The sequence below is a fragment of the Macaca fascicularis genome, chromosome 1 (assembly GCF_037993035.2).
Source record: "Macaca fascicularis isolate 582-1 chromosome 1, T2T-MFA8v1.1".
In the NCBI taxonomy this organism is placed as follows: Eukaryota; Metazoa; Chordata; class Mammalia; order Primates; family Cercopithecidae; genus Macaca; species Macaca fascicularis.
In genome coordinates this window covers 12,730,846-12,744,650 of record NC_088375.1, presented here as the reverse complement: position 1 = coordinate 12,744,650, position 13,805 = coordinate 12,730,846, and the positions used below count along the sequence as shown (strand labels likewise).

The window sequence follows — 13,805 nt, the reverse complement described above, 5'->3', positions numbered from 1 at the left end:
TTATGACAGCAAATTGATTGTATGGGAACTCTGGTGAATGAGAATCAGTTTTAAATTACTTTTTTTGTAAAGTGCAAAACAACAATAGCACCCATTTGTATCATACTTTATAGTTCGCAAAGCACATGGGAAAAATAAAGGTAATGATAGGGATCGTTGCAATTCATAGGAAAGGAGGCACAAGGAAAGGAAAATGAAAGGGAATAGTAACCTACATAACTAGTCAATCTTCCTTAAAAACAAACAAACAAACAAACAAACTTAAAATATACCGCCCATCTTCTATTTGATATAATGCAGAATGGGAATGATAAAAAGATGAATTACAGTTCAGAGTTTCAAAAAGCAAACCAGCTCTAGAGCAATGCTTGAAGTTGGGCTGCTAACAAGCTCACTTAGTGTTTCCTGACGGCCAACGTCAGAATAATTCCATCTTCATGAGAAGTACAGAAAGAACCACAAACAAACCTCCAAATCGATTCTAAGATAAAATACCCTTTAAAAAAATTTCCCTTCCTATCCGAAGGCAGACCAAAAGGAAGTTTATCCTCCCACCCACAAATTCCCCCAGAGAGCTTTCATCTAGAAGGTTTGACTCTGGCTAGACAACCAGCGAGCATCTTCTTGGAACCTCTTGCTTCTTCCATGGCAAACTCCAGAGAATAAGAAGCCAAGCTCAAGATTGCCATGGGCCTCAGGAAGACGAAACAGATGGGGAGAGGCACTAAAGCTCCTGGTCACCAAGACGGTATGTGGGCATTTGCTGTCTTCCTGGATTTCTCAGAGCTGAGTTTTTAGCCAGAGGTTGCTTATTTATGATAATTTTCGGATATATTATACACTAAATAATGTGTTATTATCTTTTTCGAGCCAACTTTTATCTTTCTGTTCTTATGTGCGAAGGCAGAGAAAGATTAGAGCTCTTCAAAGATTCCTATTTAATTTAAAATGCCCGTCGCCTTCCTATAATAGACTTATGATGGATGATAGTTTTAGTTAAAATGTAGCAATCTTAAATATATTCTTCATAACCAATTCCAACGTGTTCCCCCTTAAGTAATGGGTATAAAACCCCACTTAAACGTAATATTTTAAATATTTGAAGCCATCCTTTCCGAGAGAACCCGAAGCTGTTTTTTCTAGGGAGGCTGTGAGTGTGTATCGGGCCACTTGTTTTCACTCCTTTTGTGCAGCACTCACCCTGGAGGTCATATAGTAACTAATGCCAAAGAAAAATCAAAATGGAAAGTACCAGCGTGTGCCATCATGCAGCGGCAGAGTCTGCTTAAAGATCAGGAAATTGTCTAAATATCAGCTCGCCGGCGGGCATCTCGGCCCAGGCCTGTGTAAGGGGAGTTCTGGTGTCTCAGCTGAGGGCGTGATTAGGGAGCCGGGAAAGCGACCCGCGACTGCAGCCGTTTCTTAAGGCCAGTCCTTCTCCCGCGGTCTGTCCGGGCGGCAGTCGTGTCAGCCCCCCGCTAGGACGCGCCCAGGGGGACGTGGGCACCGGGCAGGACGCGCGCTCCGGGCGTTGGGGACGCCCGGGACACTCGCGGCCCCGCCTTGCGTCCCAGCCCCGGGTCGCGGCACCCCGGCTCCCGCCCCGCGCCTCGGGAGGGAGGTACCGAGGGACGCGCAGCGAAGGGGCTTTGCTGATTGCCAAAGCAGGAAGTGAGCTCGTGGAAGAAGCGAAGGAGGAGAAGAAGGAGGCGGGGGGGAAGGCGGAGGAGGGCAGGGGCGCGCAGAGCCGCGGTTTGCTGCAGGCGCGTCGGAACCGCAGGAGTTTTCACCCCCGGAGGCCGGCCAGCCCCGCTTGGACACTCGTTTGCCCCTAGCCCGCCCCCATGGCTTCACCGGACGACCCTCTCCGCGCAGGTAAAGGGACACAGCGCCGCGCCCGCACCTGGAGCGGGCACCGCGGGGCGGGAGCTCGGGAGACGCTCGCAGCAGCCGCAGGGCTATCGAGGCCGGGCCTTGGCGACCCCCGAAGGACGCCCGGGAACCACCCCCAACCCAGGCGCCAGACCCGGGGTCTCACGGGGCTCCTAGTCCAACCTCGCGAGCGGCTGCTGACCGCCCCTCCCGCGCTCGCCACGGCCCTTGCCCCGCGTCACCCACTGAGCGCCTTCCCCCTGCCCACGCCGCATCCCCCGTGGCTTTTGTTCTGGACTCGGGATGCCAGGTTGAGACACGTCCTGCAAACCTCTGGCAGAAATGAGCGCAAGGGGGTGGATTTCGTTTTCCCCTCCCGGGCTTTTTCTTTTCTCTCCGCTCACATGCCTTCTCATTACTCCTCTTCCTCACCCCCAGTGCACTTGGATGAAACGGTTTTGTCTGTCTAAACATTGGCCCTCGGAGCTATTTCATCAGATAGTTTCCGCAGAATGGAGAGGCAGATCCCACCTGTGGGATCCCATCTGTGATTAGAATGGCCTCTAGTTCTGCCTCTATTTTAAAATACTGTGTGTTGGTACCCGAGGTCAGAGTGGAGATTTTTCTCTTTTCTCTCATGTGAATCTAAAATCCGTCCCAGACCTCACTTTCCTGGAGTTCTCTCTTTGCGCTCTCCTATAACCTAGACGGTGACCTCCGTGGGTGTTTCTTGAACACTCGAATGAATGATCTATCCCTCGGAGTACACTGGAGCTTTACTTGGTTTCGTTGAGGTTGGAAACACTGAAGAGAGTTACGTAGAACCTGATATAACCGTCTAGATAAACGCGTTTCTTATTTCATTTCTTGAGCTTGGGCAGGGGCCGAGTTTGAATGTTCCATCCTTAAATTGTGGCTTCAGCAGTTAGAATAAGACAGTGTGTCTGCAGGTGGTCAGAATACTACACCCAACAACTAAGTTGGCATTGTGATGGCTGGGTTTGGGGGCGTTTCTTGGAAACTTCAAAGAAAGATCTACCTTTTTTTTTTTAAAGTGGGGTTTGGTAAACATTTTATCAGTTGGATGCAGAAAATAAATACATTGTCTAGATATTATTCCCCATCCCCATACCTGTTATTTGAAAAAATAGAAGGGGAAACAAAGGGAGAAACCCTCGTACCGCCCCATCCCACTCCACTCCTACCCTAGCATCCATCTCCTCTTCTGAGAACCGAATTGACAAGGTGCCCAGGGATGTTTTTGGCTAGATTTCACTAACAGTGGCCTCAGATCTCATTAAATGATCATTGCAGGTGTATGTGGTGGGGGATTCAAAAAGATCTTGAGAGAGACACACTGAATAGAGATAAAATGTAAAATCTACTTGGGCCCCCCCTAAATCGACACTACCAGGTAAGATAGGGGTTGGAAAACAGCTCAGCAGTGACCACAGTGTATAAAAAGCTCAGTGGTTGGGTGCAGTGGCTCCGGCCTGTAATGCCAGCACTTTGGGAGGCTGAGGCAAGAGGATTGCTTCAGGCCAGGAGTTTGAGATCAGCCTTGGCAACATAGTGAGACACTGACTCTACAAAAAATAGAAAAATTAGCCAAATGTGGCAGTGCATGCCTATTGTCCCAGCTACTCGGGAGGCTGAGGCAGGAGGATTGCTTGAGTCCAGGAAGTCGAGGCTTCAGTAAGCTGTGATTGAGCCACTGCACTCCAGCCTGGGCGACAGAGCAAAAACCTGTATCTCAAAAAAAAAAAAAAAAAAAAAAAAAAGGCCGGGCGCGGTGGCTCAAGCCTGTAATCCCAGCACTTTGGGAGGCCGAGACGGGCGGATCACGAGGTCAGGAGATCGAGACCATCCTGGCGAACACGGTGAAACCCCGTCTCTACTAAAGAAATACAAAAAAAAAAAAAAAACTAGCCGGGCGAGGTGGCAGGCGCCTGTAGTCCCAGCTACTCTGGAGGCTGAGGCCGGAGAATGGCGTGAACCCGGGAGGCGGAGCTTGCAGTGAGCTGAAATCCAGCCACTGCACTCCAGCCTGGGCTACAGAGCGAGACTCCCTCTCAAAAAAAAAAAAAAAAAAAAAAAAAAAAAAAAAAAGCTACAGGTTCCAGATTTCCCAAGATGGTATTCTTAGTCTGCCTGGTCCAGCCAAAATGGATGCGCACAACCTGGAACAAATGGGCAACGTGGAACAAAGGGATTTCAAAATCCCAGAACATGTGGAGGAGTAGAGGATATGATGGACGGAGGATATGATGGTAAGAGGGAGTCATGTGGAAAGAATCTGTCTCTTTGACTTTAAGAGGTAGAACCCAAACCTGTCGGCGAAAACTTTAGAGAGAGATGGATTTGGGCTTCCCACAAAGAGAAAGGAGGCCTCCTGAGGGTGAGAGCTCCCCACCAGTTGGCAGAGGATGCCGAAGAACATATTTGACCATCCGAAAGATGATCCAAATGTCCATTCCCACTCTGGGACTCTATTCTGTCTATAAAATGAGCACTCCTCCATTTAAACACAGGCATACACACACCCCAATTTCCCCTTCCTAACATATTGTTTCATTTCTGCAGCCCACAGGAGACACCCCCTTACTCCTATTTCTGTAATGAAACCATAGATGGTGCCCATATCTTGAGCTCGCTTTACCCCAGACCAAGTTACCATACTCTCTTGCCTGATTTCCCAGCTTCCTCTCCCACCTGGTGTTTTCACACCGTTCCAACTTAGGTTTTCACACCCACTCTTGCCTTCTGGTAACGTATTCTGCAAAAGGTGGCCAGGGTCATCTTTTATTTTATTTTTATTATTATTATTTTTCAAGACGGAGCCTCACTCTGTCACCCAGGCTGGAGTGCAGTGGCATGATCCCCACTCACTGCAACCTCTGCCTCCTGGGTTCAAGAGATTCTCCTGTCTCAGCCTCCCAAGTAACTGGTATTACAGGTACACACCACCACGCCTGGCTAATTTTTTGTATTTTTAGGCTGGTCTCGAACTCCTGACCTCAAGTGATCCACCCACCTTGGCCTCCCAGAGTGCTGGGATTACTGTTGTGAACCACTGTGCTCAGCCAGTCATCTTTTAAAAACAAATCAGATTCTGCCATTTTTCTGTGCTGACTTTGAATCCGGTGCTGGCTTTCCAACACTTTCCGACAGATCCTCAGTCCTTGAGGCTTCCACACTCTGTACAATCAATCCCTACCTATTCCTTCGCCTGCCTCACCTGACACCTAGCTTGACCCCTGCTCTCTGCACACGGCTGTGCTGCCTCCCTTCATTTCCTTGAAGCCTCTTGCACCCTCACACCTCCTGGCCTCTGCAAATTTTGTTCCTGCGGCCTGGAAGGCCCCCTGCATTCCAACCCTCACCCCATCCTCCATTCACCCGTCTCCTTCTACTTAACCTCCAGATTTCAGCTCATAGGTCACCCAGATCCAGCCCGATGTTATACACGCTCAGCAAACCCTGTACCTTTCATTTCTGGCACCTGTCACCATTTCTAGCTGTGATGATTTGGCCACTGTGGCTATTTCCAGTAGGCCATAAACTCGTGGCCAGAGGCCATGTCTGTGTGGTAGCTCTCCCTGACACTCAGCACAGTACTCCGCACATAGTAAGCCCTGGGCATACCGCCTGAGTGAGTGAAGGAAGATTATAAAATTTAACCACAGGCCCTTTAAAGAGTTGGGGGGAAAAAAAGCTCTTCCCACATTGGCATTTTAGGAACTTATTCATCGAGTTAGCCGTATTAACCAAGTTTTCTTTGTAAAGTTAAAGTAAGATGTTTTGTATATCCACATGCATATAACAAAAGTATGTATATGATTATACTATATTATGAGTTAGTTTTATTTATTTTTTATTATTTACTTATTTATTTATTTTTGAGACAGAGTCTCACTCTGTCGCCCAGGCTGGAGTGCAATGGTGTGATCTTGGCTCACTGCAACCTCCACCTCCTGGGTTCAAGCGATTCTCCTACCTCAGCCTCCCAAGTAGCTCGGATTACAGGGGTGTGCCACCACACCCGGCTAATTTTTGTATTTCTTTTTCAGTAGAGATAGGATTTCACCATGTTGGCCAGGCTGGTCTGGAACCCCTGACCTCAAGTGATCTGCCTGCCTCAGCTTCCCAAAGTGCTGGGATTATAGGCGTGAGCCACCATGCCCTGGCCATGAGTTAATTTTAAAAGTGACTTTTTACATTGAGAAAATTCACAAGACTCACAGTCACATGGAAGGAAAACAATGATGGTGGTTACGGTGTCGCTATCACCCTGTGTCTCTTCCACTAAGAAACAGTCTCGCACTGGATGAGCCAGATATGTCTGTCAAATGTGTGTAAAATCTGGTTATTCTTGATTGTTCATACAGATAGATTTTAAAGACAGAAACAAACAACCGGGCTTTGAAGGTCTGGGTCAAAGGTGGCACAATTCCTTGCTTCGTTACAGTAAGGCAAGTGCCAATGGCCACAGAGCACTGCAAGAGAGCACATTCTCCCTTTGTTCTGAGACTCCACAGCACAGGGCTGTTCCCTGGGGGAACCCCGGCCCTGGGCCACCAACTCAGGACAGCCCCAGTGGTGGCACTTCACCTCCCACAGCCCCTCCTGTGGGCTTCGATGGGTCCAAGGTGGCAACCTACCCTCCCATGGCATTGGGGGCAGTACCCAGGACTAAAGGGTAAACCACTTCCTGGAGCACTCATATATGCAAAGCTGGACCAGCCAATTCTTTCTGCAGATACACCAAAGAGAGGGATGGCAATCTGTGGTTTTCCCTTCTCTGCTCCTTCTGCCCTCTCTTTCTCCTCCGTGTGGGTTTTCCCAATTCTCACTTCATTTCTCTTCCTTTTGTTTTTTTGTATCGCTCTGCAATCAGGCTGGAATGCAGTGACGCGATCTTGGCTCATTGCAACTTCCATCTCCTGGGCTCAAGCAATCCTCCCACCTCAGCCTCCTGAGTAGCTGGGACCACAGGCTCATACCACCACACCTGACTTTTGTGTGTGTGTGTGTGTGTGTGTTGTGAGTAGAGATGGAGTCTCGCCATGTTGCCTAAGCAATTTCCTGAGCTCAAGCAATCTGCCTGCCTCTGCCTCCAAAGTGCTGGGATTACAGGAGTGAGCCACCACGCCCCACCTCCAAGCCTTTTTTATATCCAATAATGACAATAGCAGTCAAAAGAAAAGTTATGGGCTGGGAGTGGTGGCTCACGCCTATAATCTCAGCACTTTAGGGGCTGAGGCAGGTGGATCGCATGAGGTCAGGAGTTCCAGAACCAGGCTGGCCAACATGGCGAAACCCCATGTCTAACAAAAATACAAAAATTAGCCGGGCGTGGTGGTAGGCACCTGTGATCTCAGCTATAGGGGAGGCTGAGGCAGGAGAATCACTTGAACTCAGGAGGCAGAGGTTGCTGTGAGCTGGGATCGCACTACTGCACTCCAGCCTGGGTGACAGAGCAAGAATGTCTAAAAAAAAAAAAAAAAAAAAAAAAAAAGCTATGGTACAAAACAAATAACAAATGAGAAAGAAATTAATCCTGCAACCACATGTTCGAAGAATTGCCTGTAATTCTTCACTAGAAAGCACAGTGACTGCGTTTTTCTGGCTCAGGATGCTTGGGAACCCCAGGAAGTCCTGACATACTTCCTTCTTTGTTTTCTCTGAAAGGACATCTTTAGAGATGTTTGAACTTCCTTTGAGAAACCGTCTCTAGGAACCATTCACCACTATCTGATGTCAGAATGCGGCAGTGCAGTCCTCGGCCACCTCCCCAGTGTCTGTTTCGGGTTATGTGCTGAGGATTCTTTCTGGAGAGGCTGTTGCATACAGTACGTGTTTCCTAGCATTCCTGAAAAGGCTCTGATTTGGTAGATGATGAGATTTGAGTCTTTGAGTTGAAGATGAGTGATGAGATTTGGGATTTAGAGTGGATGCTGGAATGATTAATGCTTTTGGGGATGTCGGGAGGAGGCAAATAGATTCTGCATGTGGAAAGGATGGGCAGGGGGCGGAGTGTGAACTGTTAGGGGTTGAACTGTGTCCCTCTAAAAAGATATGTTGAAGTCAGAATTCCCAGTACCTCAGAATTTAACTTTCTTTGGAAACAGAGTCTTTCCAGCGGTAACCAAGTCAAAATGAAGTCATCAAAGTGGGCTCTAAACCAATATGATTGGTGCCCATATAAAAAGGGGAAATGGGACACACAGACACTCACCTTCTCAAGAGAGTCTGTCAGGTGGTCAGTGCATGAACCACTTCTGTTTTATTTTGAGACGAAGTTTCGCTCTTGTTGCCCAGGCTGGAGTGTGATAGTGCAGTCTCAGCTCACTGCAAGCTCTACCTCCCGGGTTCAAGCGATTCTCCTGCCTCAGCTTCCTGAGTAGCTGAGATTACAGGCATCCATCACCATGCCCAGTTAGTTTTTTTATTTTTATTTTTTTTTTGAGATGGAGTCTCGCTCTGTCACCCAAGCTGGAGTGCAGTGGCCAGATCTCAGCTCACTGCAAGCTCCACCTCCCGGGTTTATGCTATTCTCCTGCCTCAGCCTCCTGAGTAGCTGGGACTACAGGCGCCCGCCACCTCACCAGGCTAGTTTTTGTATTTTTTAGTAGAGATGGGGTTTCACTGTGTTAGCCAGAATGGTCTCGATCTCCTGACCTCGTAATCCGCCCGTTTCGGCCTCCCGAAGTGCTGGGATTACAGGCATGAGCCACCGTGCCCAGCCCACTTCTATTTTAAATTTTATTTTATTGGCCAGGCATGGTGGCTCATGCCTATAATCCTTGGGAAGCCAAGGCAGGTTAAGGAGTTTGAAACCAGTCTGGGTAACATAGTGAGACACCCATCTCTACAAAAATAAAAATAAATTAGCCAGATGTGACAGCGCATGCCTGTAGTCCTAGCTACTCAGGAGGAGGTGGGAGGATTGCTTGAGCCCAGGAGGTGGAGGCTGCACTGAGCTGTGATTAAGCAACTGCACTCCAGCCTGGGTGAGAGAGTGAAACCCTGTCTCAAAATTTTTATTTTATTTTTTATTATTTTAAATAAGTAGAGATGGGGTCTCACTATGTTGCCCAGGCTGTTCTCAAGCATCCTGAACTCAAGCAATCCTCCCACTTTGGCTTCCCAAAGTGCTGGGACTACAGATGTCAGCCACCACATCTGGCCATGAGGCACTTCTAGAACCTGATTATACTGGAAAACAGGCAGATTATGAAGCCAGAAAGTCCCAGATACAAATTCTGGCTTTTCCACTTACCACCCACCCTATGATCTTGGGTACTCAATGTGTGAAAAAGGGGATGTCTAATGCCTTCCTCGGGGTTACTGTAAGGCTTAGCTGAGACTGTGAGTAAGCCGTGCCATGCAGAGCAGACACTAGGGAAGCTTTTAAGCTTTCCAAACTTTTCTTTTATTTTCTTTTTTTTTGAGACAGAGTCTCACTCTATTGCCCAGGCTGGAGTGCGGTGGTGAGATCTTGGCTCACCGAAACCTCCACCTCCCAGGTTCAAGCGATTTTCCTGCCTCAGCCTCTCTAGTAGATTACAGGCATGCGCCACCATGCCTGGCTAATTTTTGTATTTTTAGTAGAGATGGGGTTTCACCAGGTTGGCCAGGTCTCGAACTCCTGACTTCAAGTGATCCACCCGCCCTGGCCTTCCAAAGTGCTGGGATTACAGACATGAGCCACCACGCCTGGACAGCTTTTCGAACTTTTCAAAGTGAGAGCTTTGAAAGTTTAATTGTGAACTTTCAGCTTGGAGGTGCTCTTTGACCCTTATGGCTACTACTACTCACCACTCATGGACTTTTAAAGCAGGAAGGGGATGTAGAGGTGCTCTGTTCACCTCCTGAGGTTTAAGTTAGGCATTTAGGGCCCACAGAAAGAAAATGAGGGTGCAGCCTGCCCTGCCTGCTCTCACCTGCAGCCTCTGTGAGCCAGGCCAGGTGCCCTCGCCATCCCTGATGCATCAGTTCACCAGGTTTCTCTCATGCCTTTTGAGGAACTTTCCAGAATATGCTTGAGGGAGTTAAACCTCAATCTTACTGCCGGCAGAGATATCCCCATCAGTCAGTTACCAGCTAATTTGAGGTGATCTGAGCCTTGTGCAGAGTCACCGACCCAGGGGAGCCCAGGCAGCTTTGGCAGAAAAACACAGCCCGGCATAAGATGGCAGCCACGAGCAGGGGACGGATCCTGCACCCGGCCCTGGCAAAGCCACTGGTCTTGTCTCCACCGGGCTCTAGCCCCGCTTCTGTTTGGGGCTCCTCTGAGCCATGTCCCATCAGATATCAGAGCCTTGCCTGAAGGCTCAGCCTGCTGTTAGGCGGGAGCTGGGAAAAACAAACATTTTAAAGCTTCTAGATAAATGATTTGATTTCATACTTAATAGTATTGTAAACATGCAACTCCAAGGCCCTAAGAAAGACCTTAGGGCAACTTTCCACATCTGGATCAGTCTCAAATAACCCGGCTCTGCTCTCCTGGGAATAACTTCCCTGGTACACACACCCATCTGGACCTGTGAGAACAAAAGGAGTCTGGCGTGATCTCAAACAGGCCAGGGAGAAGGTGCAGTACCAGATAGAGTGCATGGGGCGCCACCGTGGGCCTGGGTCTGTGAGCATTTATGGCAATAACACGTATGTAAGAACTTAATCCACAGCTTAATATAAGGCAAAGGTTGATAAAGTCAGAACCACAAGAAGGAAAATAATAAAAGACCTGACTAGCCTGGGCAACATAGCGAGACCCTGTCTCTACAAAAAACAAAGACAAAATCCCCCATAAATTAGCTGGGTGTGGTGATGTGTGCCTGTGGTCCCAGCTACTTGGGAAGCTGAGGTGGGAGGATTGCTTGTGCTTGGGAGGTTGGGGCTGCAGTAAGCAGTGATCACACCACAGCCCTCCAGCCTGAGTGACACTGCGAGACACCATCTCAAAAAAAAAAAAAAAAAAAAAAAAAAATGCTGGGCGCAGTGGCTCATACCTGTAATCCCAGCACTTTGGGAGGCTGAGGCGGGTGGATCATCTGAAGTCAGGAGTTTGAGACCAGCCTGGTCCAACATGGGGAAACCCTGTCTCTACTAAAAATGCAAACATGTATCAGTCGTGGTGGTGGGTGCCTGTAATCCCAGCTACTCAGGAGGCTGAGGCAGGAGAATCGCTTGAACTCAGGAGGCGGAGGTTGCAGTGATCCGAGATCACGCCACTGCACTCCAGCCTGGGCGACAGAGTGAGACCCCATCTCAAAAGAAAAAAAAAATTAACTAATTAATTTTTTTAAAAAGACCTGAAAATGCCTCTAATACCTGTTCTAAAAGTAGTGCCTTTCCCCGTTCCCCTCTCACTTCATTGTTGTGCTTCAGAAAACAAAAAAACCTAAATTCTCTGTGTCTTTGTCTTCTTAAGTTCCATTTATTCTGAGATGTCAGCCAAAGCAAGAGACTTTGTGCCTCCAAGCCTATGTTGTCTTCTGTCTCTATCTTGTTAGCTTCATAACCCTCCAACGCAGGCCCCAGGATCTCACAGAACTCGGTCAGAGTCTGAGGGGAGTTGAAATTCACCTACCCAGGTGGTTCCCAAATCCAGAATAATGGTAGTAAGCTGAGTGTGGGATCCAGAGACCCAGGACTCCTCATGGTGCAGAGGAAGAGCCCGAGGCTTAGAAAGCTTACGTGACTTCTCCAAGGTCACACCTCTAGGCTTGTCCAAGGCCACAGCACTAGATTTGTTCAAGGCCAGACTGCCAGCTCTTAGTGATGTGCCAGTGAGGACCGGTCCTTCCTTGCTTTTAACTGTCCTGTGTGTGTCCTCAATGATGCTTTTTTTGTGGCTCTGCCTTTCCCAGCGATCTACTGCATTTTCCTCTTTTATGTTTTTCTTTCTTTCTTTCTTTCTTTCTTTCTTTCTTTCTTTCTTTCTTTCTTTCTTTCTTTCTTTCTTTCTTTCTTTCTTTCTTTTCTCTTTCTTTCTTTCTCTTTCTTTCTTTCTCTCTTTTTTTCTGCTCATTCTAATTTTCCTGTGGGAAACAAGATTAACTTGTCCTGGACACAGCGGGCATTGTTTGCAGAGGATGGTGTCAGGGGCATTTAAAAGCCCCCAGCCTCACCCCAGCCTCAGCACTCCAAACCCATTTACCTGAAATTTCACTGTGTTGATGCCTATTAACAAGCCACACTCCTAGCAGGATGGCATTTTAAAGCATGTCCTCCAGTACACTTCAGTGAAGATGAAATATGTGAGACTAGGCTGTGACAGGACGAGGGAGAAGGGACTCTGGGCTTTTTGTGGTGGCTTCTACCACCCCCTCCCCAGCTAGGAACCAGCGTGTGAGAAGGATGGGAAGGAAAAACTGGAAAACTGAATGCACGTTTGTCTGGCTATAAGGACTCATTTGAAGTATCGTCATATGTCACTTAACAACAGGGATACACTGTGAGAAATGCGTCACTAGATGGTTTCATAGTTGTGTGAGCATCACAGAGTGCACTTACACAAACCTTCATGGTGTAACCTACAACACTCCTGGGCTGTATGGTGCAGCCCACTGCTCCTGGGCTGCATACCTGCACAGCATGGGACCATCCTGAATACAGTAGGCAGTTGTAATGCAGTGCTGTTTGTGTGTCTAAACATATCTCAACATGGAAAAGGTAGGGTGAGAAGATAGTGATCTAATCTTTATGGGACCACCGTCATATACATGGTCTGCCCTGTGATTGTACATTAATGTGTCATGTTCTCTGTCTTCTCTACGCCTGTGCTATTCCCTCTTCCTGGAATGCTTTTCCCTCTCTACCACGTCAACTCATCCTTCCACACTCAGCCCTCAGGCCCTCTGCAGGCTCTTCTCCCGCCCCTCCTCCTCTCTCCGGGAGCTCCCCAGGCTTCGAGTGCTGGTTCTGGGTGTCCCCTGGTTGTCCTGCACTGCCACTGCCTTAGCACTAAGGGCTCTGTGTCATTACTTGTTGCTTGGGCGGTAAGAGTTCTGCCATCTCCGAGAGGCGTTAGTAGCACAATTTGTTTTTCATTTTCTTTCTATCCATTTAAATCCAAGTCTGAGTGCATATTGCCCTGGACTGGCAGGAAATCCCACTTCAGTCAGAATTGGGGCCCTGTCCCTCAGGGCCGCCCAGTAATCTGAGGGGTTCGTGGGGTGCTGGGAAAACTAGGAAAGGACCTCAAATTTTTAGCGCATCAGGGAGGCATTGCTGTCTCATGGTCCAGGCCTGAGAAGTCCCTTGAGACCCAGCAGCCCTCTGTTTCTGTGCTGGACACAGGGCACAGGTCTCTTTGCTGGGGCTAGGCCGCGGTCCCCGGGGGTTAGGCTGCTCTGTGCTGTCTCTGATGCAGTCTTGCCTCCTTCGTGCTCTGCAGATGTCTGTGCCCTGCTCATGGGAGGCACTGCCGGAGGCTCTCTCCATTCATCCCCACTTCTCTTCAGTGACCGGAGGCCGTCATAAAACAAAGAGATGTTGCCTTCTCGAAGCTTCTTTGGGCATTATCAACACCTGCAGGGTGAAGAAATTACAGAAAGTTCAGACACATTCTCAGCAGGGAAACACCTAGGAAGAACACACACGAATTATTATCTTGACAAATTGTCCTGGTGTGCTTTTTTGGATACCCAAAGGCATTCCCAGGATCTAATTCCTAGTCTGCAATATGTGCTTAATGAGGATTTGGATCAAAAGTGAACGTTGACGCTTGGCGGGCCCATGACTGCCACTTAGGGTACTGCAGGTTGTGCACTGCACAAATCTAGAGGATCCCATGCAAATAGGTTTGATTATTTATTGAGACAGCTCTCTGGCAGATGTCTTACAAAGCATTTTGGAGGTTGGAAACTTTTCTAATTTGTACTAATTAGGTTCTGACTGAGGTCTGTGCCTTTTTCTGTATTTCC

General features: G+C 48.3%; 1 protein-coding gene across 9 annotated transcripts in view; it reads left to right on the top strand.

Moving 5' to 3' along the window:
* The first annotated feature begins 585 nt into the window (after positions 1 to 585).
* EDARADD (EDAR associated via death domain) overlaps positions 586 to 13,805 on the top strand; it is a 99,869-nt gene continuing 86,649 nt past the window's right edge. For 6 of the 9 annotated variants that reach the window (XR_010586376.2, XM_074039487.1, XM_074039437.1 and 3 more), the window contains exon 1: positions 586 to 748. Coding sequence is in view for 5 of the 9 variants with exons in the window: in XM_074039487.1 (XP_073895588.1) it covers positions 688 to 748 (61 nt within the window). In the remaining 4 variants the exon portion in view is untranslated. Of the gene's footprint in view, positions 749 to 1,679; positions 1,876 to 13,805 lie in introns of those variants that run through there. The other 3 variants (XR_012434637.1, XM_074039392.1, XM_015446226.4) reach the window with 1 other exon arrangement.